The 27,500-nt window shown below is 45.0% G+C and overlaps 1 protein-coding gene across 15 annotated transcripts in view; it reads right to left on the bottom strand.

Moving 5' to 3' along the window:
• The window catches only part of LOC123999436 (transcription factor 4-like), a 474,953-nt gene that overhangs the window by 46,997 nt on the left and 400,456 nt on the right, over window positions 1-27,500 (bottom strand). For 8 of the 15 annotated variants that reach the window (XM_046305232.1, XM_046305239.1, XM_046305234.1 and 5 more), the window contains 5 exons: window positions 25,918-26,023; window positions 17,486-17,619; window positions 15,290-15,491; window positions 11,090-11,148; window positions 10,771-10,849 (listed from right to left, as the gene is read on the bottom strand). In XM_046305232.1, coding sequence (XP_046161188.1) covers window positions 10,771-10,849; window positions 11,090-11,148; window positions 15,290-15,491; window positions 17,486-17,619; window positions 25,918-26,023 — 580 coding nt within the window. The remainder of the gene's footprint in view (window positions 1-10,770; window positions 10,850-11,089; window positions 11,149-15,289; window positions 15,492-17,485; window positions 17,620-25,917; window positions 26,024-27,500) is intronic. The other 7 variants (XM_046305238.1, XM_046305236.1, XM_046305241.1 and 4 more) reach the window with 1 other exon arrangement.

The raw sequence follows: 27,500 nt of genomic DNA, 5'->3' as shown, positions 1-27,500 counted from the left end.
TACAACTGGAATCTAATTGTATTTGTCACGTACAGCAGGTATAAAAGGTGCAGCTTGACGATTGCGTGGTAGTAGCCTCAACATTACAGTAAAACAATCAGCTCCCTCAACAGTACAGTAAAATACTCAGCTCCCTCAACAGTACAGTAAAATACTCAGCTACCTCAACATTACAGTAAAATACTCAGCTCCCTCAACATTACAGTAAAATACTCAGCTCCCTCAACATTACAGTAAAATACTCAGCTCCCTCAACATTACAGTAAAATACTCAGCTCCCTCAACAGTACAGTAAAATACTCAGCTCCCTCAACATTACAGTAAAACAATCATCTCCCTCAATATTACAGTAAAATAATCATCTCCCTCAACATTACAGTAAAATAATCATCTCCCTCAACATTACAGTAAAATACTCAGCTCCCTCAACATTACAGTAAAATACTCAGCTCCCTCAACATTACAGTAAAATACTCAGCTCCCTCAACATTACAGTAAAATACTCAGCTCCCTCAACAGTACAGTAAAATAATCAGCTCCCTCAACATTACAGTAAAACAATCTGAATCTATAATAAAGAGTCAAATCTAAAATGACAAGTAATAGAAGAGGTAGAATGCATAGGAATAATGACCAATAGGATATACAGAACAGATAATGACCAATAGGATATACAGAACAGATCATGACCAATAGGATATACAGAACAGATCATGACCAATAGGATACACAGAACAGATAATGACCAATAGGATACACAGAATAGATAATGATCAATAGGATACACAGAACAGATAATGACCAATAGGATATACAGAATAGATAATGACCAATAGGATAAGTATGACTGTTACCAATATAAAGTCTTCTATAATAGAGCAGCAGCGTTGACTGTGTGTGTATGTATGTGTGTGTGTGTGTGTGTGTGTGTGTGTGTGTGTGTGTGTGTGTGTGTGTGTGTGTGTGTGTGTGTGTGTGTGTGTGTGTGTGTGTGTGTGTGTGTGTGTGTGTGTGTGTGTGTGTGTGTGTGAGAGAGAGAGTGTTTGAGTGTGTGTGTGTTTACAGGTGGTTGTGTTTGTGTGGGAGCTTGTGGGCTTGTGTGTAAGGGCTGGATATGTAGAGACAGTACGAGACAGTCTCTCAGGTGCAGATCGTCTCTCAGGTGCAGATCGTCTCTCAGGTGCAGATCGTCTCTCAGGTGCAGATCGTCTCTCAGGTGCAGATCGTCTCTGAGGCGCAGGTCTGACCGCTAGGATTAGTCTGACTGCTGTTCAAGCAGTCTGATGTTAGAAGACCTCTGATACCTCATGACCAGAGCGAACAGTCTGTGGCAGAGTAATAATGACCTATATAATAACATGTTAACTGTTGATAGTCATCAAGGGACGCAGAACACTATGGATTCATAATGATATATGGCCCCCGGTCATTAAACCCTGGCTATAGAATATGGCTCTGGTATAATGAGCTACTTGTGATCGTATGCTAAACATGATTGCGTCGGGGGGCCCTTTTTTTGTCTTTAGTGTTTAGGTCGGGCTTCCCAGTCCGCCTGCATTTAGGGCTTCCCAGTCCGCCTGCATTTAGGGCTTCCCAGTCCGCCTGCATTTAGGGCTTCCCAGTCCGCCTGCATTTAGGGCTTCCCAGTCCGCCTGCATTTAGGGCTTCCCAGTCCGCCTGCATTTAGGGCTTCCCAGTCCGCCTGCATTTAGGGCTTCCCAGTCCGCCTGCATTTAGGGCTTCCCAGTCCGCCTGCATTTAGGGCTTCCCAGTCCGCCTGCATTTAGGGCTTCCCAGTCCGCCTGCATTTAGGGCTTCCCAGTCCGCCTGCATTTAAGGCTTCCCAGTCCGCCTGCATTTAAGGCTTCCCAGTCCGCCTGCATTTAGGGCTTCCCAGTCCGCCTGCATTTAGGGCTTCCCAGTCCGCCTGCATTTAAGGCTTCCCAGTCCGCCTGCATTTAAGGCTTCCCAGTCCGCCTGCATTTAGGGCTTCCCAGTCCGCCTGCATTTAGGGCTTCCCAGTCCGCCTGCATTTAAGGCTTCCCAGTCCGCCTGCATTTAGGGCTTCCCAGTCCGCCTGCATTTAAGGCTTCCCAGTCCGCCTGCATTTAGGGCTTCCCAGTCCGCCTGCATTTAGGGCTTCCCAGTCCGCCTGCATTTAGGGCTTCCCAGTCCGCCTGCATTTAGGGCTTCCCAGTCCGCCTGCATTTAGGGCTTCCCAGTCCGCCTGCATTTAGGGCTTCCCAGTCCGCCTGCATTTAGGGCTTCCCAGTCCGCCTGCATTTAGGGCTTCCCAGTCCGCCTGCATTTAGGGCTTCCCAGTCCGCCTGCATTTAGGGCTTCCCAGTCCGCCTGCATTTAGGGCTTCCCAGTCCGCCTGCATTTAAGGCTTCCCAGTCCGCCTGCATTTAAGGCTTCCCAGTCCGCCTGCATTTAGGGCTTCCCAGTCCGCCTGCATTTAGGGCTTCCCAGTCCGCCTGCATTTAGGGCTTCCCAGTCCGCCTGCATTTAGGGCTTCCCAGTCCGCCTGCATTTAGGGCTTCCCAGTCCGCCTGCATTTAGGGCTTCCCAGTCCGCCTGCATTTAGGGCTTCCCAGTCCGCCTGCATTTAGGGCTTCCCAGTCCGCCTGCATTTAGGGCTTCCCAGTCCGCCTGCATTTAGGGCTTCCCAGTCCGCCTGCATTTAGGGCTTCCCAGTCCGCCTGCATTTAGGGCTTCCCAGTCCGCCTGCATTTAGGGCTTCCCAGTCCGCCTGCATTTAGGGCTTCCCAGTCCGCCTGCATTTAGGGCTTCCCAGTCCGCCTGCATTTAGGGCTTCCCAGTCCGCCTGCATTTAGGGCTTCCCAGTCCGCCTGCATTTAGGGCTTCCCAGTCCGCCTGCATTTAGGGCTTCCCAGTCCCTGTACAATAACAGGCTTTTGATTTTCTCACGCTTTTGTCTGGTTATCCCTGGTCTATACAGAACCCCTTGATCATTATCTGCTGGAGGTTGGGGAGGTGTGTGTGTGTGTGTGTGTGTGTGTGTGTGTGTGTGTGTGTGTGTGTGTGTGTGTGTGTGTGTGTGTGTGTGTGTGTGTGTGTGTGTGTGTGTGTGTGTGTGTGTGTGTGTGTGTGTGTGTGTGTGAAACTGTATTCCTGATGTAGAGGATATTGTGTGCAATGCCGGGTGCCTGAGAGCAGGTAGTGAACAAAAGCCTTTGATAGGCTGAGAGCTGTGTGATGTTAATCACCTCCTCTTGTATCGTGTGTGTGTGTGTGTGTGTGTGTGTGTGTGTGTGTGTGTGTGTGTGTGTGTGTGTGTGTGTGTGTGTGTGTGTGTGTGTGTGTGTGGGCGTGTGGTGTGTGTGTGTGTGTGGGCGTGTGGTGTGTGTGTGTGTACTGTACATGTGTGGCAGTAGCATATCAGCGAACCAAGGACTTCCTCCTCTCCTCCTCCTCCTCCTCTCCACGTCCACCAGATCCCCTCATCATGTTGATTAGACCTTATTATCTTGTAGTTATAATACACATTTATACAAGCAACCCGTTTTAGCATATTACCAAGCTTAATTTACATATGGTAATTAGGCCAATTATAACACGATGTATTACTAGACAACAAAGTATTACATTCCTTATTTAACATATATTTAATTCATACTAAATTCCCTGTTAATTTAAGTTATAAATAAATAAATAAATCATGTGTTTGTCTGACAAGTTATTCCACGTCAGTGGGAACATAATTTTTTTGGGGGGGGGGGGTCATGATGAAGTGTTAGGCCCGTTTGTGTTTTACCCCAATACAGACCTACACATCCTGTACCTCGGGTTGTGTTTTACCCCAATACAGACCTACTGTACCTCTGGTTGTGTTTTACCCCAATACAGACCTACACCTACTGTACCTCGGGTTGTGTTTTACCCCAATACAGACCTACTGTACCTCGGGTTGTGTTTTACCCCAATACAGACCTACTGTACCTCGGGTTGTGTTTTACCCCAATACAGACCTACTGTACCTCGGGTTGTGTTTTACCCCAATACAGACCTACACATCCTGTACCTCGGGTTGTGTTTTACCCCAATACAGACCTACTGTACCTCTGGTTGTGTTTTACCCCAATACAGACCCACTGTACCTCTGGTTGTGTTTTACCCCAATACAGACCCACTGTACCTCGGGTTGTGTTTTACCCCAATACAGACCCACTGTACCTCGGGTTGTGTTTTACCCCAATACAGACCTACACATCCTGTACCTCGGGTTGTGTTTTACCCCAATACAGACCTACACATCCTGTACCTCGGGTTGTGTTTTACCCCAATACAGACCCACTGTACCTCGGGTTGTGTTTTACCCCAATACAGACCCACTGTACCTCGGGTTGTGTTTTACCCCAATACAGACCTACACATCCTGTACCTCGGGTTGTGTTTTACCCCAATACAGACCCACTGTACCTCGGGTTGTGTTTTACCCCAATACAGACCTACACATCCTGTACCTCGGGTTGTGTTTTACCCCAATACAGACCTACACATCCTGTACCTCAGGTTGTGTTTTACCCCAATACAGACCCACTGTACCTCGGGTTGTGTTTTACCCCAATACAGACCTACACATCCTGTACCTCGGGTTGTGTTTTACCCCAATACAGACCCACTGTACCTCGGGTTGTGTTTTACCCCAATACAGACCCACTGTACCTCGGGTTGTGTTTTACCCCAATACAGACCCACTGTACCTCGGGTTGTGTTTTACCCCAATACAGACCCACTGTACCTCAGGTTGTGTTTTACCCCAATACAGACCTACACATCCTGTACCTCAGGTTGTGTTTTACCCCAATACAGACCCACTGTACCTCGGGTTGTGTTTTACCCCAATACAGACCTACACATCCTGTACCTCGGGTTGTGTTTTACCCCAATACAGACCCACTGTACCTCGGGTTGTGTTTTACCCCAATACAGACCCACTGTACCTCGGGTTGTGTTTTACCCCAATACAGACCCACTGTACCTCGGGTTGTGTTTTACCCCAATACAGACCCACTGTACCTCGGGTTGTGTTTTACCCCAATACAGACCCACTGTACCTCGGGTTGTGTTTTACCCCAATACAGACCCACTGTACCTCGGGTTGTGTTTTACCCCAATACAGACCCACTGTACCTCGGGTTGTGTTTTACCCCAATACAGACCCACTGTACCTCGGGTTGTGTTTTACCCCAATACAGACCCACTGTACCTCGGGTTGTGTTTTACCCCAATACAGACCTACACATCCTGTACCTCGGGTTGTGTTTTACCCCAATACAGACCTACACATCCTGTACCTCGGGTTGTGTTTTACCCCAATACAGACCTACACATCCTGTACCTCGGGTTGTGTTTTACCCCAATACAGACCTACACATCCTGTACCTCGGGTTGTGTTTTACCCCAATACAGACCTACACATCCTGTACCTCGGGTTGTGTTTTACCCCAATACAGACCTACACATCCTGTACCTCGGGTTGTGTTTTACCCCAATACAGACCCACTGTACCTCGGGTTGTGTTTTACCCCAATACAGACCCACTGTACCTCGGGTTGTGTTTTACCCCAATACAGACCCACTGTACCTCGGGTTGTGTTTTACCCCAATACAGACCCACTGTACCTCGGGTTGTGTTTTACCCCAATACAGACCCACTGTACCTCGGGTTGTGTTTTACCCCAATACAGACCCACTGTACCTCGGGTTGTGTTTTACCCCAATACAGACCCACTGTACCTCGGGTTGTGTTTTACCCCAATACAAACCCACTGTACCTCGGGTTGTGTTTTACCCCAATACAGACCCACTGTACCTCGGGTTGTGTTTTACCCCAATACAGACCTACACATCCTGTACCTCGGGTTGTGTTTTACCCCAATACAGACCTACACATCCTGTACCTCGGGTTGTGTTTTACCCCAATACAGACCTACACATCCTGTACCTCGGGTTGTGTTTTACCCCAATACAGACCTACACATCCTGTACCTCGGGTTGTGTTTTACCCCAATACAGACCTACACATCCTGTACCTCGGGTTGTGTTTTACCCCAATACAGACCTACACATCCTGTACCTCGGGTTGTGTTTTACCCCAATACAGACCCACTGTACCTCGGGTTGTGTTTTACCCCAATACAGACCTACACATCCTGTACCTCGGGTTGTGTTTTACCCCAATACAGACCTACTGTACCTCGGGTTGTGTTTTACCCCAATACAGACCTACTGTACCTCGGGTTGTGTTTTACCCCAATACAGACCTACACATCCTGTACCTCGGGTTGTGTTTTACCCCAATACAGACCTACACATCCTGTACCTCGGGTTGTGTTTTACCCCAATACAGACCCACTGTACCTCAGGTTGTGTTTTACCCCAATACAGACCTACACATCCTGTACCTCGGGTTGTGTTTTACCCCAATACAGACCCACTGTACCTCGGGTTGTGTTTTACCCCAATACAGACCTACACATCCTGTACCTCGGGTTGTGTTTTACCCCAATACAGACCTACACATCCTGTACCTCGGGCTGTGTTTTACCCCAATACAGACATACACATCCTGTACCTCGGGTTGTGTTTTACCCCAATACAGACCTACTGTACCTCGGGTTGTGTTTTACCCCAATACAGACCCACTGTACCTCGGGTTGTGTTTTACCCCAATACAGACCTACTGTACCTCGGGTTGTGTTTTACCCCAATACAGACCTACTGTACCTCGGGTTGTGTTTTACCCCAATACAGACCGACACAATGTGGAAGAACACATTTCAGTTGTACAACTGACTAGAGAGTGAATGGACAAGACAAAATATTTAAGTGTCTTTGAACGGGGTAGTAGTTGCCAGGCGCACCGATTTGAGTCTGTCAAGAACAGCAACGCTGCTGGGTTTTTCACGCTCAACAGTTTCCCAAGAACGGTCCACCGCCCAAAAAACATTCAGCCAACTTGACTCAACTGTAGGAAGTATTGGAGTCAACATGGGCCAGCATCCCTGTGGAACACTTCTGACACATTGTAGAGTCCATGTCCCGATCCATTGAGGCTGTTCTGAGGGCAAAAGGGGAGGTGCAACTCAATATTAGGAAGGTGTTCCTTATGTTTTTGTACACTCAGTGTATACTGACACCAAGATGTTGTCTGTATCATTTACAGTTCACGGATCATAGGGTCTAATGGGAGGCATGTAGAGGTATTAAAAGGGCCTACAATGTCAACTTAAATCATGAGAAAATAAAATAAAATAAATGGTTTTGTGATACAAATGTAAAATGCATGTTAAACATCTTCCTCCCAATGAATAAGTTCCTAAGTGAGATTTGCCGGAACAATCTGACATACCCCCTCCCCCCAAAAAATTCCCGATCCCACGTCCAATTATTTTATGTAGGTATTTCCTGGTGGAGACTTTACCACTTCATGATGCTGCTGGATCAAACACACACACACACACACACACACACACACACACACACACACACACACACACACACACACACACACACACACACACACACACACACACACACACACACACACACACACACACACACACACACACACACACACACACACACACACACACACACACACACACACACACACACACACACACACACACACACACACACACACACACACACACACACACACACACACACACACGCACACGCACGGCCGCTTTGAAATGATGGAGTGCGTTTGTAATTAAGTCTATCAGTCGATACATATGAAATATCAAACGTCGTGTAGCAACGACAATTAGAATCTAACACAGAGATTGTGAGAAACGTATTTCTCACATTAAGGAGCCCGGTAGAATTAGCATCGTTAGTCTGGTAGAACAGTAATTGGCAAAAAATAAAAAAGGACCTGGGGAGTTTGAAGAGTGTTATAACAAGAAGGAGGGAGGAATGTTAATTAGCTAGCATGATAGCATCACGGCTTCAATCACAACTAACAACAGCAGTAGCTAGCACGATAGCATCACGGCTTCAATCACAACTAACAACAGCAGTAGCTAGCACGATAGCATCACGGCTTCAATCACAACTAACAACAGCAGTAGCTAGCACGATAGCATCACGGCTTCAATCACAACTAACAACAGCAGTAGCTAGCACGATAGCATCACGGCTTCAATCACAACTAACAACAGCAGTAGCTAGCATGATAGCATCACGGCTCAATCACAACTAACAACAGCAGTAGCTAGCATGATAGCATCACGGCTTCAATCACAACTAACAACAGCAGTAGCTAGCATGATAGCATCACGGCTCAATCACAACTAACAGCAGCAGTAGCTAGCATGATAGCATCACGGCTCAATCACAACTAACAGCAGCAGTAGCTAGCATGATAGCATCACAGCTCAATCACAACTAACAGCAGCAGTAGCTAGCATGATAGCATCACGGCTTCAATCACAACTAACAGCAGCAGTAGCTAGCATGATAGCATCACGGCTCAATCACAACTAACAACAGCAGCAGTAGCTAGCATGATAGCATCATAGCTCAATCACAACTAACAGCAGCAGGAGCTAGCAACAGGCTTCATCGACACCTGGAAAATAAGTCATTGGCCAACGCCAGTGTCCCTGCATCGTGAAGCCTACTGTAGGCTCTGTTTAGGACCAAATACCTTCTTTCCAATGTGTCAAGCAGTTATCTTTTTGATTTCTCATGATTTGGTTGGGTCTAATTGTGTTGCTGTCTCTAACTCTTCAACCGAGAGCATCCTGGCGGGCTGTATCACCGCCTGGTACGGCAACTGCTCCGCCCACAACCGTAAGGCTCTCCAGAGGGTAGTGAGGTCTGCACAACGCATCACCGGGGGCAAACTACCTGCCCTCCAGGACACCTACACCACCCGTTGTTACAGGAAGGCCATAAAGATCATCAAGGACATCAACCACCCGAACCACTGCCTGTTCACCCCGCTATCATCCAGAAGGCGAGGTCAGTACAGATGCATCAAAGCTGGGACCGAGAGACTGAAAAACAGCTCCTATCTCAAGGCCATCAGACTGTTAAACAGCCACCACTAACATTGAGTGGCTGCTGCCAACACACTGACTCAACTCCAGCCACTTTAATAATGGGAATTGATGGGAAATGATGTAAATATATCAATAGCCACTTTAAACATTGCTACCTAATATAATGTTTACATACCCTACATCATTCATCTCATATGTATACTTATATACTGTACTCTATATCATCTACTGCATCTTTATGTAATACATGTATCACTAGCCACTTTAACTATGCCACTTTGTTTACATACTCATCTCATATGTATATACTGTACTCAATACCATCTACTGTATCTTTATGTAATACATGTATCACTAGCCACTTTAACTATGCCACTTTGTTTACTTTGTCTACATACTCATCTCATATGTATATACTGTACTCAATACCATCTACTGTATCTTGCCTATGCTGCTCTGTACCATCACTCATTCATATATCCTTATGTACATGTTCCTTATCCCCTTACACTGTGTATAAGACAGTAGTTTTGGAATTGTTAGCTAGATTACTTGTTGGTTACTACTGCATTGTCGGAACTAGAAGCACAAGCATTTCGCTACACTCGCATTAACATCTGCTAACCATGTGTATGTGACAAATACATTTGATTTGATTTTGATTTGATAACTCACTTCTTAATCTTCATCCTCAGCTAAGAGTACTCACTTCCTCATCCTCACCTTAGTTAGAGGAGTCAGAGTACTCACGTCCTCATCGTCACCATAGTTAGAGGAGTCAGAGTACTCACTTCCTCATCTTCATCCTCAGCTAAGAGTTAGTCAGAGTACTCACTTCCTCATCCTCACCATAGTTAGAGTCAGAGTAGCTCAGTTGGTAGAGCATGGCGCTTGTAACGCCAGGGTAGTGGGTTTGATCCCCGGGACCACCCATACGAAGAATGTATGCACACATGACTATAAGTCGCTTTGGATAAAAGCGTCTGCTAAATGGCATATATTATTATTATTATTATATATTAGTACTCACTTCCTCATCCTCACCTTAATTAGAGGAGTCAGAGTACTCACTTCCTCATCCTCACCATAGTTAGAGTCAGAGTACTCACTTCCTCATCCTCACCTTAATTAGAGGAGTCAGAGTACTCACTTCCTCATCCTCACCTTAATTAGAGGAGTCAGAGTACTCACTTCCTCATCCTCACCTTAATTAGAGGAGTCAGAGTACTCACTTCCTCATCCTCACCTTAATTAGAGGAGTCAGAGTACTCACTTCCTCATCCTCACCTTAATTAGAGGAGTCTCAGATCTTCATCTCAGCTTCCTCATCCTCACCTTAATTAGAGGAGTCAGAGTACTCACTTCCTCATCCTCACCTTAATTAGAGGAGTCAGAGTACTCACTTCCTCATCCTCACCTTAATTAGAGGAGTCAGAGTACTCACTTCCTCATCTTCATCCTCAGCTAAGAGTTAGTCAGAGTACTCACTTCCTCATCTTCATCCTCAGCTAAGAGTTAGTCAGAATACTCACTTCCTCAACCTCACCTTAATTAGAGGAGTCCTAGGGTTTTTGTGTTATACTCTTGCCATTGGTGTGTGGTTGTATTTTAATTGTCTAATTGTCATATAAATTCAACCACTTAATCAAGGGTTAACTTACTCACGACACAGAGGAGGCTTGTGGGAAATCTTGAACATTATTAACGTATTATGAAGATGAAGATTTACCTGTGAGTGACGGAGGAGAGCCGACAGGGGTCGACGGGTTGGACGAGAAGCTATTGTTTGTGTGGTCTGGAGAGTAGATCTGAAACCAACAATGAAATCACAGACAGTCAGTCAACACGTACGTGTGCATGCATGCCTGCGTGTGTGTGTGTGTGTGTGTGTGTGTGTGTGTGTGTGTGTGTGTGTGTGTGTGTGTGTGTGTGTGTGTGTGTGTGTGTGTGTGTGTGTGTGTGTGTGTGTGTGTGTGTGTGTGTGAGTGTGTGTGTGTGTGTACATTTTGGCCTAGGGGTGTAGGTTGAGGTGTGTGTTCTCTCCTCACCGAAGCGAGAGCCTTCCCCAGGGCGTCTCCTGTCTGAGAGCTGGTCGGTGCCCGGTTAGCTGTCACACACACACACACACACACACACACACACACACACACACACACACACACACACACACACACACACACACACACACACACACACACACAGACAGACAGACAGACAGACAGACAGACAGACAGACAGACAGACAGACAGACAGACAGACAGACAGACAGACAGACAGACAGACACACACACACACACACACACACACACACACACACACACACACACACACACACACACACACACACACACACACACACACACACACACACACACACACACACACACACACACACACACACACACACACACACACACACACACACACACGGAATAAGAAGTGGGATTCCGTAAGTATGGATGTTATTCATTTCAATAATTCCACCCTCCCTCCTCCATCCCATAATCCCTCCATCCATTCATCTCTCTATTCATTCATCCATCCCTCTTTCCCCTGAAGGCCCTAACCCACACCCTGTCCACCCCCAGCTCCAGCTGTCACATCCTCAAGCCAAGCGTGTGTGTGTGTGTGTGTGTGTGTGTGTGTGTGTGTGTGTGTGTGTGTGTGTGTGTGTGTGTGTGTGTGTGTGTGTGTGTGTGTGTGTGTGTGTGTGTGTGTGTGTGTGTGTGTGTGTGTGTGTGTGTGTGTGTAGGGACAACCGAGCGTCCAGGGCAGAAAGTGAGGCCCGCTTACACCACTCTCACATTAATTGCACATTGTTTCCCAGTTCTTTCACTGTTTAAGCGACCCACGCTAACACACGCTAACACACGCTAACACACGCTAACACAAGCCTCTCTCTCTCCTCTCCTCTCTCACTGTGTTTAATACACACAGCATAGACTAGGGACCATCAACTAGATTCAGCCGCGGTTCAATTTTTTCTTGAGCGGATGGTCAGGGGGCCTGGAACATAATTACAAATAATTTGCAGAATGCAAATTGACCACAAGAAGCCCAAACAGATATATTTGACTAAAACAATAATTTCAAACCTTCCTTACATTTGTATGTGATCTCATGTACACTCAAAGATTAAATAAATAAGAACCGTCATGAATTTTTACACACACACACGGACCAGGCGTGATGGTCTATTTCAGGGTTCTCCAACTGACGGCCAGCAGGCTGAATTTGGACCGCGGTTGATTTTATTTGGCTCCTGAAGTTTTTACATATTTTTTTCACTATTTACATAATTTTCTTATCCAGAGCAACTTACAGGAGCAATTAGGGTTGCCTTGCTCAAATCAATAGCTGTTTCTAAATATTATACCCTTCTTATAAACCCCCAAATATATATTTTTCTCTATCAGTTTAGCCATATAAACGGCTGTAGATCTATTAGATCTGCCTTTTCTGGATGATAAGGGGCGGCAGGTAGCCTAGTGATTAGTGACCTAGTGGTTAGATTGTAGAGGAGGCAGGTAGACTAGTGCTTAGAGCGTTGGGCCAGTAACCGAAAGGTTGCTGGATTGAGTCCCCGAGCTGACAAGGTACAAATATGTCGTTCTGCCCCTGAACAAGACATTTAACCCACTGTTTCCCAGTAGGTCGTCATTGTAAATAAGAATGTGTTCTGAAACTGACTTGCCAAGTTAAATAAAGGTTAAATAAAAATGCTGAAATTTAAATTGTAGCCAACTCTGTATGACTTCAGTTAAAAAAGGAGGGATACTTTAAACAGGGGTCCACTGAACATTTTAATAGTTGTATCTAAAATGCTTTAATATTTAATAGTTTTAAACCTCCAAACTAATTTATACATATGAATAAACAACAACAACAACAACGCTCAACCTTTAATGGATATGTACTATAAGCAGATTGACTTCACCATCCACCCATTTAATCGCCATGGCAATTTAAAGTTTTATCTTTTTGAGACACAATCCGTAATATTGTACACTTACCATAGTTAGGTTTTAGTCCAGAGAAACTGGATAAATTATCCAGGTCCTCAATGAGGCCCTTCAAGATTGAAGACCCAAGAGAACATTTTAATCACATTGATACTTCTGTCCCTAAGCCATACATTTTTTTGCCCATTCATTTTATCATTAGATCTGATTTTTTAATAAACAGGTATGGTGACAGAGGACAACCTTGTTTAAAAGCTTCTTGACAATTCAAAGTTCTCAGAGAAGTAACAGTTATTTATTATTTTACATTAACATTGTACATGACTTTTATCCATCTTATGAGACATTTTCCAAAGTTGAAAAAATCCAGGCACTTACAAACAGATTCTTGACATACGCTTTTTTTGCCCATTCATTTTATCATTAGATCTGATTTTTTAATAAACAAACAGATTCTTGGCATACGGTATCAAATGCTTTCTCAAAATCTTCTATAAAGATTACACCTGGTTTCCCTGCAGTCTCATAGTTTTACATTATGTATTCATTTTTTTAAATCCTAGGGGGTAGATCACCTTTAATATTGCAGATAGATTGTAGCTTCAGTCACCATCCTCCATATAATTTCATCCGTTTGTTTGATAAATGAAACACGATCTTTCCTGAATAAATTCCTTAAACTCCTTTTGTTTTGTGTCTAGATTACTCAGTGCTTCTGTTGTACATTTATTTAAACCATTTATCTACACCATTGACGTGTAATGTTAGATTTTCTATGTCCGCTGTAAGTCTTTTCTCTGTTAAACGATACTGTTTTAGTTTGTGAGCCGAAAATTTAATTGAATGACCTCTAAAGGAACACTTAAAATACAATCCAGTCGGTCCGCTGAACCTTTACAACAAAAAGCTAAGAATTCCTCTGTTTTTGATAAGAAAATAAGGGTCAGTCAATGAACCCTGGTTTAAATTTTCAATTTCCCCTGCCATCGTGGAGAATTTCTGTCATATTTACATGGAGGTCTATAGGCTGATGGTCTGATCGCATTCCCCATCCTCGAAATACAATACATGGCAAATAGCATAGAAAAGGATACCGGAAAATAATCAATCTGACTAGCTTGATTAAGCCTCCAAGTATATCTTACAAGATCTGAGTTTTTAAGCCTGAAAATATCTGTAAATTCCAACATGTTCATAATATTTGTAAACTCTTTGAGTGCCAGAGGGTGACAGTTGGTAGTGTGATTACCTTTAAGGTCCATTGACGTGCTTAAAACTGTATTGTAGCATTATAATATAGTTATATGTATCTTGGAGACTAATTTGATTATCATAAATGTTTTCAAAGAAGGATTGGATTGTCATTATTCGGTCCATATCGATTTATGAGCCATCATTGTTTATCATCATGTTCAACCGAATCCATCTTCCTTCAGGGTCTATTTTAACGGAACTCAAAGTTTTTGTACACAGTTAATAATTTAACATTGCTCATTTTAAAACTTTTGTGTGTTTTATGTTAACTGTTCATTTGTGAGTGTTAATATCACTTGCATTGGCAATGTCAATATATGTTTAGAGAGAGAGAGAGAGGTAGAGAGAGAGAGAGAGAGAGAGAGAGAGAGAGAGAGAGAGAGAGAGAGAGAGAGAGAGAGAGAGAGAGAGAAGGGGCTTTATTATCTATTTCACTTGCTTTGACAATGTAAACATATGTTTCCCATGCCAATAAGTCCACTTAAATTGAAATTGAACTGAGAGCTAGAGAGCGAGAGAGAGAGATCTCAGAGAGAGAAAGAATGATCGAGATCGATAGAGGGAGAGGGAAAGAGAGAGAGAGAGATCTCAGAGAGAGAGAGAATGATCGAGATCGATAGAGGGAGAGGGAAAGAGAGAATCATTGTGGAATGTTGGAGGACAAGCATCCAATCTGTTTCTGATTGTTTTATCATTTGTTCAGTGGGATTGAAAAAGAGCAGGACCATATGCTGGAATGTCTGTGGCGGTAGAGAGGAACAACACAGTGACACTCCAGCCATCACTGAGAGGAGGACACGTCACAGCTAATCACAGCAGAGTCAAAACCTTATGTGGTTCTATGTTAATCAGTCCATCTTGTCTGTCTGTCTGTCTGTCTGTCTGTCTGTCTGTCTGTCTGTCTGTCTGTCTGTCTGTCTGTCTGTCTGTCTGTCTGTCTGTCTGTCTGTCTGTCTGTCTGTCTGTCTGTCTGTCTGTCTGTCTGTCTGTCTGTCTGTCTGTCTGTATGTCCACCACATTGCTGGTCTTACCACTGTAATCAGCCCTGTCTTCTGTCCTGTCTTCTGCAGCCCTGTGTCCTTGTCCCCAGGTCTTACCCATCACGCTGTCTGTGCCGTTGGTGGTGGCAGTGCAGGAAGCTGTACTGTACTGATTGGAGGCACTGTTACGATGGAAACTGGACATGGGAGGAAGACTGGGGTTGATGTCTGCCGAGGAGTGTGACGGGTAGCTCTGTAGAGAGGGAGAATAGAGGGAGAGAAACAACCATCAGACTAACCCATTAGAACCCTCAGACTGACCATCTAACCATTTAGAACCCTCAGACTGACCATCTAACCATTTAGAACCCTCAGACTGACCATCTAACCCATTCGAACCTAAAGCAATGAAAAGCAATAAGAGTGAGATGATATGGAGGCATACCAAGCCTAAGGAATAATCAACTGATGGAGAGAGGTAAGGGCAGGTCAGGGCAGGTAAGGGCAGGTCAGGGCGCTCTCGAGCGGCTAGATGTTCTTTACCATTTGGCCATCAGATTTGCCATCAATGCCTCTTATAGGACACATCACTGCACTCTATACTCCTCTGTAAACTAGTCATCTCTGTATACCTGTTTTAAACACCCACTGGTTGATGCTTATTTATAAAACCCTCTTAGGCCTCACTCCCTACTAACTGAGATATCTACTGCAGCCCTCATCATCCACATACAACACCCGTTCTGCCAGTCACATTCTGTTAAAGGTGTTATGCAGGTGAAGGAGGACCCAAACGCGACTTAACAGAAACAGAGTTTATTAATGCTCAAAACCGAATAACTGAAATCCTCTAGATAGTAGAGGGGAAAACAACTGGAGAAGCGGCCACTGACTGCAGGTCGCCCATTAGGCGCAGGCCGTAGTCAACTGAGACACCTGCTCACACGCAGCGTCTGAAGAAGGCACAAAACACGACAGGACAGGGTGATACACAATCACGGCAAAAAACACGACAGGACAGGGCGAAACGCAATTACAGCATGGAATACAAAACAAGGAACCGATGGAACAGGAACGGATCACAAAGGAATAAATAGGGAGTCTAATCAGGGGAAAGGATCGGGAACAGGTGTGGGAAGACTAAATGATGATTAGGGGAATAGGAACAGCTGGGAGCAGGAACGGAACGACAGAGAGAAGAGAGAGCGAGAGAGTGAAAGGGGAAGGGGGAGAGAGAGGGATAGAACCAAACAAGACCAGCAGAGGGAAACGAATAGCATGGGGAGCACAGGGACAAGACATGACAATAAATGACAAACATGACAAAAGGTCCCCAAAGCACACACATCCCTGGGTCGCTCCTCTTTTCAGTTCGCTGCAGCTAGCGACTGAAATGACATTTTTATCTCTTCATTCAAAGACTCAATCATGGACACTCTGACTGACAGTTGTGGCTGCTTCGCGTGATGTATTGTTGTCTCTACCTTCTTACCCTTTGTGCTGTTGTCTGTGCTCAAAAATGTTAATCTCAGCCCCCGTCCCCACAGGAGGCGAATTACCTTTTGGTAGGCCATCATTGTAAACAAGAATTAGTTAAATAAAAATAAAACAATGACAAGGAGAAATAGAAAGTGACTGAAAGACAGACAGAAGAAGAGGGAGGAGAATAGATTAGAAAAGAAGGAGATAAGGAAAGGAAAGGAGGAGTGGAGAGTAGATTAGAAAATAAGGAGATAAGGAAAGGAGGAGTGGAGAGTAGATTAGATAAGAAGGAGATAAGGAAAGGAAAGGAGGAGTGGAGAGTAGATTAGAAAATAAGGAGATAAGGAAAGGAGGAGTGGAGAGTAGATTAGATAAGAAGGAGATAAGGAAAGGAAAGGAGGAGTGGAGAGTAGATTAGATAAGAAGGAGATAAGGAAATGAGGAGTGGAGAGTAGATTAGAAAATAAGGAGATAAGGAAAGGAGGAGTGGAGAGTAGATTAGATAAGAAGGAGATAAGGAAAGGAGGAGTGGAGAGTAGATTAGATAAGAAGGAGATAAGGAAAGGAAAGGAGGAGTGGAGAGTAGATTAGATAAGAAGGAGATAAGGAAAGGAGGAGTGGAGAGTAGATTAGATAAGAAGGAGATAAGGAAAGGAAAGGAGGAGTGGAGAGTAGATTAGATAAGAAGGAGATAAGGAAAGGAAAGGAGGAGTGGAGAGTAGATTAGATAAGAAGGAGATAAGGAAATGAGGAGAGGATACTCACCAGCCGGTCATGCAGGTGGGTGCCACAGTAGCTGCTGCTCTGGGGGCCGTGGGAGGAGTTACCCAGCATGCCGCTGTAACCAGGCTGGTTCATTCCACTGGAGGAGCTCCATGGGTCAGCACTGTGGTGACCGTCTACAGGGGCAAAGAGAGGGATGAGGGACCCCTCCTGGAGCATACGCTTACGATCACATCATACACCCTGCTAACTGAATACAAGACATACACCCTGCTAACTAGATCACATCATACACCCTGCTAACTAGATCACATCATACACCCTGCTAACTAGATCACATCATACACCCTGCTAACTAGATCACATCATACACCCTGCTAACTAGATCACATCATACACCCTGCTAACTAGATCACAACATACACCCTGCTAACTAGATCACAACATACACCCTGCTAACTAGATCACATCATACACCCTGCTAACTAGATCACAACATACACCCTGCTAACTGAATACAAGACATACACCCTGCTAACTAGATCACATCATACACCCTGCTAACTAGATCACATCATACACCCTGCTAACTAGATCACATCATACACCCTGCTAACTAGATCACATCATACACCCTGCTAACTAGATCACAACATACACCCTGCTAACTAGATCACAACATACACCCTGCTAACTAGATCACAACATACACCCTGCTAACTGAATACAAGACATACACCCTGCTAACTAGATCACATCATACACCCTGCTAACTGAATACAAGACATACACCCTGCTAACTAGATCACATCATACACCCTGCTAACTAGATCACAACATACACCCTGCTAACTAGATCACAACATACACCCTGCTAACTGAATACAAGACATACACCCTGCTAACTAGATCACATCATACACCCTGCTAACTAGATCACATCATACACCCTGCTAACTGAATACAAGACATACACCCTGCTAACTAGATCACATCATACACCCTGCTAACTAGATCACATCATACACCCTGCTAACTAGATCACATCATACACCCTGCTAACTAGATCACATCATACACCCTGCTAACTGAATACAAGACATACACCCTGCTAACTAGATCACATCATACACCCTGCTAACTAGATCACATCATACACCCTGCTAACTAGATCACATCATACACCCTGCTAACTAGATCACATCATACACCCTGCTAACTAGATCACAACATACACCCTGCTAACTGAATACAACATACACCCTGCTAACTAGATCACATCATACACCCTGCTAACTAGATCACATCATACACCCTGCTAACTAGATCACAACATACACCCTGCTAACTGAATACAACATACACCCTGCTAACTAGATCACATCATACACCCTGCTAACTAGATCACATCATACACCCTGCTAACTAGATCACATCATACACCCTGCTAACTAGATCACAACATACACCCTGCTAACTGAATACAACATACACCCTGCTAACTAGATCACATCATACACCCTGCTAACTAGATCACATCATACACCCTGCTAACTAGATCACATCATACACCCTGCTAACTAGATCACATCATACACCCTGCTAACTAGATCACATCATACACCCTGCTAACTGAATACAAGACACACCCTGCTAACTAGATCACATCATACACCCTGCTAACTAGATCACATCATACACCCTGCTAACTAGATCACATCATACACCCTGCTTACTGAATACAAGACATACACCCTGCTAACTAGATCACATCATACACCCTGCTAACTAGATCACATCATACACCCTGCTAACTAGATCACATCATACACCCTGCTAACTAGATCACATCATACACCCTGCTAACTAGATCACATCATACACCCTGCTAACTAGATCACATCATACACCCTGCTAACTAGATCACATCATACACCCTGCTAACTAGATCACATCATACACCCTGCTAACTAGATCACATCATACACCCTGCTAACTAGATCACAACATACACCCTGCTAACTAGATCACAACATACACCCTGCTAACTAGATCACAACATACACCCTGCTAACTAGATCACATCATACACCCTGCAAACTAGATCACAACATACACCCTGCTAACTAGATCACAACATACACCCTGCTTACTGAATACAAGACATACACCCTGCTAACTAGATCACAACATACACCCTGCTAACTAGATCACAACATACACCCTGCTAACTAGATCACAACATACACCCTGCTAACTAGATCACAACATACACCCTGCTAACTAGATCACATCATACACCCTGCAAACTAGATCACAACATACACCCTGCTAACTAGATCACAACATACACCCTGCTAACTAGATCACATCATACACCCTGCTAACTGAATACAACATACACCCTGCTAACTAGATCACATCATACACCCTGCTAACTAGATCACATCATACACCCTGCTAACTGAATACAAGACATACACCCTGCTAACTAGATCACATCATACACCCTGCTAACTAGATCACATCATACACCCTGCTAACTAGATCACATCATACACCCTGCTTACTGAATACAAGACATACACCCTGCTAACTAGATCACATCATACACCCTGCTAACTAGATCACATCATACACCCTGCTAACTAGATCACATCATACACCCTGCTAACTAGATCACATCATACACCCTGCTAACTAGATCACATCATACACCCTGCTAACTGAATACAAGACATACACCCTGCTAACTAGATCACATCATACACCCTGCTAACTAGATCACATCATACACCCTGCTAACTAGATCACATCATACACCCTGCTAACTAGATCACAACATACACCCTGCTAACTAGATCACAACATACACCCTGCTAACTAGATCACAACATACACCCTGCTAACTAGATCACATCATACACCCTGCAAACTAGATCACAACATACACCCTGCTAACTAGATCACAACATACACCCTGCTTACTGAATACAAGACATACACCCTGCTAACTAGATCACAACATACACCCTGCTAACTAGATCACAACATACACCCTGCTAACTAGATCACAACATACACCCTGCTAACTAGATCACAACATACACCCTGCTAACTAGATCACATCATACACCCTGCAAACTAGATCACAACATACACCCTGCTAACTAGATCACAACATACACCCTGCTAACTAGATCACATCATACACCCTGCTAACTGAATACAACATACACCCTGCTTACTGAATACAACATACACCCTGCTAACTAGATCACAACATACACCCTGCTAACTAGATCACATCATACACCCTGCTAACTAGATCACAACATACACCCTGCTTACTGAATACAAAAAGATCCCATCAGACAAGGGCAAGCCAAGGTAGATGTGTGAAGAGAGTATTAAATATAGTTTCAACAGTCCTATTGGTGTGTGATTATATTTTGAACTGTCTCCATCTATGTCATGTGATGCTTTCCTATCAATCCCCTGGCCATTTTTATTTATTTTTCATGTATTTAACTAGGCAAGTCAGTTAAGAACAAATTCTTATTTTCAATGACAGCCTAGGAACAGTGGGTTAACTGCCTGTTCAGGGGCAGAATGACAGATTTGTACCTTGTCAGCTCTGGGATTTGAACTTGCAACCTTTAGGTTACTAGTCCAACGCTCTAACCACTAGGCTACCCTGCCACCTCTACAATCTAACCACTAGGCTACCTGCTTCCTCTACACTCTAACCACTAGGCTACCTGCCTCCTCTACACTCTAACCACTAGACTACCTACCGCCTCTACACTCTAACCACTAGGCTACCTGCCACCTCTACACTCTAACCACTAGTCTACCTGCCGCCTCTACACTCTAACCACTAGGCTACCTGCCCCCTCTACACTCTAACCACTAGGCTACCTGCCACCTCTACACTCTAACCACTAGGCTACCTGCCCCCTCTACACTCTAACCACTAGGCTACCTGTCACCTCTACACTCTAACCACTAGGCTACCTGCCACCTCTACACTCTAACCACTAGGCTACCTGCCCCCTCTACACTCTAACCACTAGGCTACCTGTCACCTCTACACTCTAACCACTAGGCTACCTGCCCCCTCTACACTCTAACCACTAGACTACCCTGCCGCCTCTACACTCTAACCACTAGGCTACTCTTTACTTTTATTCTAAAATGTATAAAAACAAAATTGTACTCATCAATCTACACACAATAATGACAAAGCAAAAAAATGTTTTTTTATTATTTTTTTATTATATAAATAAATATCACATCTACATAAGTATTCAGACTTTTAACTCAGCATTCCGGCACAGCCAGAAGAGGACTGACCCCCCCCCCCCTCAGAGCCTGGTTCATCTCTACCCAGCACAGCCAGAAGAGGACTGGCCACCCCACATAGCCTGGTTCCTCTCTACCCAGCACAGCCAGAAGAGGACTGCCCCCCCTCAGAGCCTGGTTCCTCTCTACCCAGCACAGCCAGAAGAGGACTGCCCCCCCCCCTCAGAGCCTGGTTCCTCTCTACCCAGCACAGCCAGTAGAGGACTGGCCCCCCTCAGAGCCTGATACCTCTCTACCCAGCACAGCCAGAAGAGGACTGGCCCCCCTCAGAGCCTGGTTCCTCTCTACCCAGTACAGCCAGAAGAGGACTGCCCCCCACAGAGCCTGGTTCCTCTCTACCCAGTACAGCCAGAAGAGGACTGGCCACCCCCTCAGAGCCTGGTTCCACTCTACCCAGTACAGCCAGAAGAGGACTGCCCCCCTTCATAGCCTGGGTCCTCTCTACCCAGCACAGCCAGAAGAGGACTGCCCCCCTCATAGCCTGGTTCCTCTCTACCCAGTACAGCCAGAAGAGGACTGCCCCCCCCCCTCATAGTCTGGTTCCTCTCTACCCAGCACAGCCAGAAGAGGACTGCCCCCCTCCCCCTCATAGCCTGGTTTCCTCTCTACCCAGTACAGCCAGAAGAGGACTGCCCCCCCCTCAGAGCCTGGTTCCTCTCTACCCAGCACAGCCAGAAGAAGACTGCCCCCCGTCAGAGCCTGGTTCCTCTCTACCCAGCACAGCCAGAAGAGGACCGGCCCCCCTCAGAGCCTGGTTCCTCTCTACCCGGCACAGCCAGAAGAGGACTGGCCCCCCCTCAGAGCCTGGTTCCTCTCTACCCGGCACAGCCAGAAGAGGACTGGCCCCCCCCTCAGAGCCTGGTTCCTCTCTACCCAGCACAGCCAGAAGAGGACCGGCCACCCCACATAGCCTGGTTCCTCTCTAGGTTTCTTCCTAGGTTCTGGCCTTTCTAGGGAGTTTTTCCTAGCCACCGTGCTTCTACACCTGCATTGCTTGCTGTTTGGGGTTTTTGGCTGGGTTTCTGTACAGCATTTTGAGACATCAGCTGATGTACGAAGGGCTTTATAAATACATTTGATTTGATGGGAATAGGGTAGTGGACTATGTAGGGAATAGGGTAGTGGACAATGTAGGGAATAGGATAGTGCACTATGTAGGGAATAGGGTAGTGGACAATGTAGGGAATAGGGTAGTGCACTATGTAGGGAATAGGGTAGTGGACTATGTAGGGAATAGTGTAGTGCACTATGTAGGGAATAGGGTAGTGCACTATGTAGGGAATAGTGTAGTGCACTATGTAGGGAATATGGTAGTGCACTATGTAGGGAATAGGGTAGTGGACAATGTAGGGAATAGGGTAGTGGACTATGTAGGGAATAGGGTAGTGGACTATTTAGTTGAAGCACCTTTGGCAGCGATTACAGCATTGAATCTTCTTGGGTATGACGTTACAAGCTTGGCACCCCTATATTTGGGGAGTTTCTCCCATTCTTCTCTGCAGATCCTCTCAAGCTCTGTCAGGTTGGATGGGTTGTATCGCTGCACAGCCATTTTCAGTTCTCCAGAGATGTTCGATCGCGTTCAAGTCCGGGCTCTGGCTGGGCAACTCAAGGACATTAAGGACTCAGAGACTTGTCCTGAAGCCACTCCTGCGTTATCTTTGCTCTGTGTTTAGTCCTGTTGGAAGGTGAACCTTCACTCCAGTCTGAGGTACTGAGCGCTCTGGAGCAGGTTTTCATCAAGGATCTCTCTGTACTTTGCTCCGTTCATCTTTCCCTTGATCCTGACTAGACTCCTAGTCCCTGCCACTGAAAAACATCCCCACAGCTTGATGCTGCCACCACCATGCTTCACCGTAGGGATGGTGCCAGGTTTCCTCCAGATGTGACGCTTGGCATTCAGGCAAAAGTGTTCAATCTTGGTTTCAACAGACCAGGTCTGATGGGCTGAGAGTAATTTAGGTAGCTTTTGGCAAAGTGGGCTGTCATGTGCCTTTTACTGAGGAGTGGCTTCTATCTGGCCACTCTATCAGTGGGCCTGATTGGTGGAGTGCTGCAGAGAGGGTTGTCCTTTTCGAAGGTTCTCCCATCTCCACAGAACTCTGGAGCTCTGTCAGAGTGACCATCGGCTTCTTGGTCACCTCCCTGACCAAGGCCCTTCTCCCCTGATTGCTCAGTTTGGCCGGGCAGCCAGCTTTAGGAAGAGGCTTGGTGGTTTCAAACTTCTTCCATTAAGAATGATGGAGGCCACTGTGTTCTTGGGGACCTTCAAAGCTGCAAAAATGTTTTGGTATCCTTCCCCAGATCTGTGCTTTGACACATCCTGTCTCGGAGTTCTACGGACAATTCCTTCGACCTCATGGCTTGGTTTTTGCTCTGACCTGCACTGTCAACTGTGGGACCTTTATATATAGACAGGTGTGCACCTTTCCAAATCATGTCCAATCAATTGAATCAACTGTGAGACCTTGCATAGACAGTCCAAGTCATGTCCAATGAATTGAATTTATCACAGGTGGACTCCAATCAAGTTGTAGAAACATCTCTAGGATGATCAATGGAAACAGGATGCACCTGAGCTCAATTTCATGAGCAAAGGTTCTGAATACTTATGTAAATAAGATATTTTTAGTTTAAAAAAAAGTCATACGTTTGAAAACATTGCTAAAAACCTGTTTTCTCTTTGTCAATATGGTGTATTGTGATGTCATTATGGGGTATTGTGATGTCTTTATGGTGTATTGTGATGTCTTTATGGGGTATTGTGATGTCTTTATGGGGTATTGTGATGTCATTATGGGGTATTGTGATGTCATTATGGGGTATTGTGATGACATTACGGGGTATTGTGATGTCATTATGGGGTATTGTGATGTCATTATGGGGTATTGTGATGTCATTATGGGGTATTGTGATGTCATTATGGGGTATTGTGATGTCATTATGGGGTATTGTGATGTCATTATGGGGTATTGTGATGTCATTATGGGGTGTGATGTCATTATATTGTGATGTCATTATGGGGTATTGTGATGTCATTATGGGGTACTGTGATGTCATTATGGGGTATTGTGTGTCGATTATGGGGTATTGTGATGACATTATGGGGTATTGTGATGTCATTATGGGGTATTGTGATGTCATTATGGGGTATTGTGATGTCATTATGGGGTATTGTGATGTCATTATGGGGTATTGTGATGTCATTATGGGGTATTGTGATGTCATTATGGGGTATTGTGTGTAGATTCCTGAGGATTTAAAAAATAATTTAATCAATTTTAGAATGAAGCTGTAACGTAACAAAATGTGGAAAAATGAATACACTGTAACTCTCTATCTTAGCGACACACTGTAACTCTCTATCTTAGCGACACACTGTAACTCTCTATCTTAGCGACACACTGTAACTCTCTATCTTATCGACACACTGTAACTCTCTATCTTAGCGACACACTGTAACTCTCTATCTTAGTGACACACTGTAACTCTCTATCTTAGCGACACACTGTAACTCTCTATCTTATCGACACACTGTAACTCTCTATCTTAGCGACACACTGTAACTCTCTATCTTAGCGACACACTGTAACTCTCTATCTTAGCGACACACTGTAACTCTCTATCTTAGCGACACACTGTAACTCTCTATCTTAGCGACACACTGTAACTCTCTATCTTAGCGACACACTGTAACTCTCTATCTTAGCGACACACTGTAACTCTCTATCTTAGCGACACACTGTAACTCTCTATCTTAGCGACACACTGTAACTCTCTATCTTAGCGACACACTGTAACTCTCTATCTTATCGACACACTGTAACTCTCTATCTTAGCGACACACTGTAACTCTCTATCTTAGCGACACACTGTAACTCTCTATCTTAGCGACACACTGTAACTCTCTATCTTAGCGACACACTGTAACTCTCTATCTTAGCGACACACTGTAACTCTCTATCTTAGCGACACACTGTAACTCGTGTTATTCCATGATAGTTTGCCACTCATTGTGTCCATCACCAAATCTATCCATCTATGATTAAATATGAGGTTGGTTAAAGTATTAAGTATGAACAGAGTTGTGACAGAATCTAATCTATTACCTGGCATGAAGAAGGGGCTGGGGAACCCTCCACTGGGTGGTTTGGAGGAGGGGTACCCCGGTGAGTCCCTGTTGTAGTCAGCTGTGCTGGCAGATGGGGCATATACCTGGGAGAGACACACAGAGAGAGAGAGAGAGAGAGAGAGAGAGAGAGAGAGAGAGAGAGAGAGAGAGAGAGGGGTTAAACACCTTAGAGAGACAGGGTCAGACGGACAACACCTTACAACAAGCTGCACTGTCATTGGCTAAGATAACAGGTAGACCAATCAATGAGCACTTGGGGTGAGCTTCTCCGTAAGACTTTTGTTCTTCGGCAGCAAGAGCTGATGTTACCTACATGTGAATCATGTTTGTCAGTGACAGTAAACATTCAGGGCTACGTCAAGACAAACAGCGTGAATATCTGGAACAACGAGCAGTCTGACATCATCACCAGAGACTTAACTTTACTTAAGGTCTTATCATGTAGCCAGACACATGAGGTCTGACATGCCTCAGAACAACAACCAACCAACCCCTGTTCTGCAACGTATGAGTAAGGAGAATATAAGTGTGTGATGTTTGAGTGGTGAGAATGCAGAGAGGGAAAACACAGAAACCTGATAGTTACAGCAGGAAACAGCCTTCCCAGCCAACTTGGCCTCTTCCTCTGTGTGTGTGTGTGTGTGTGTGTGTGTGTGTGTGTGTGTGTGTGTGTGTGTGTGTGTGTGTGTGTGTGTGTGTGTGTGTGTGTGTGTGTGTGTGTGTGTGTGTGTGTGTGTGTGTGTGTGTGTGTGTGTGTGTGTGTGTGTGTGTGTGTGTGTGTGTGTGTGTGAGAGAGAGAGAGAGAGAGGCTCTCAGGATATCTTAGCCATGTCAGCTGTGTCAGCTGCTGCTAAGACTAGAGATGTGTGTCAGACAGGCAGCTAGCCAGCGTTATGCTAACTAGGCTAACGGGACCACTCTGAGGCAGAGCAGACTACCCAACACAACACAGGGATGACAGTGTTACCATAGAAACGCCCTTCTATTAGGTCAGGATCAAACTGATTCCGAGACATTCAAGTTGTCAAAAAACAAATTATGCTATGCTTTCCGTAACGAAACTGAATCTCGGAGAAATCACCAACCACGCTGGGGTGGCAGCGTAGCCTAGTGGTTAGAGTGTTGGACTAGTAACTGGAAGGTTGCAAGTTCAAATCCCCGAACTGACAAGGTACAAATCTGTCATTCTGCTCCTGAACAAGGCAGTTAAACCACTGTTCCCAGGCTGTCATTGAAAATAAGAATTTGTTCTTAACTGACTTGCCTGGTAAAATAAAAACAACATTGTCTTTAAAAGGAAACATTCACCAAAGGATTGTGGTATTGAGTACACTTAGAGAGCACTGCTGGGAGGCTTGGTTCCCATGAAGCACCTTGCACCGAAAGGCCGGCCCGCCGGGCTCAATAATCATACCAGTGAGAGCTCCAAACTCAAGCAGTCCTGGTAATGCTGGCAGGCTCTAGTTGGGTTATGGACAGGCCTGGTAATGCTATCAGTCTCTAGTTGGGTTATGGACAGGCCTGGCATTGCTGGCAGGCTCTAGTTGGGTTATGGACAGG

This window comes from Oncorhynchus gorbuscha, linkage group LG16 (genome assembly GCF_021184085.1).
Source record: "Oncorhynchus gorbuscha isolate QuinsamMale2020 ecotype Even-year linkage group LG16, OgorEven_v1.0, whole genome shotgun sequence".
NCBI classification, from domain to species: Eukaryota; Metazoa; Chordata; class Actinopteri; order Salmoniformes; family Salmonidae; genus Oncorhynchus; species Oncorhynchus gorbuscha.
This window is presented reverse-complemented; position numbering and strand designations above follow the sequence as displayed.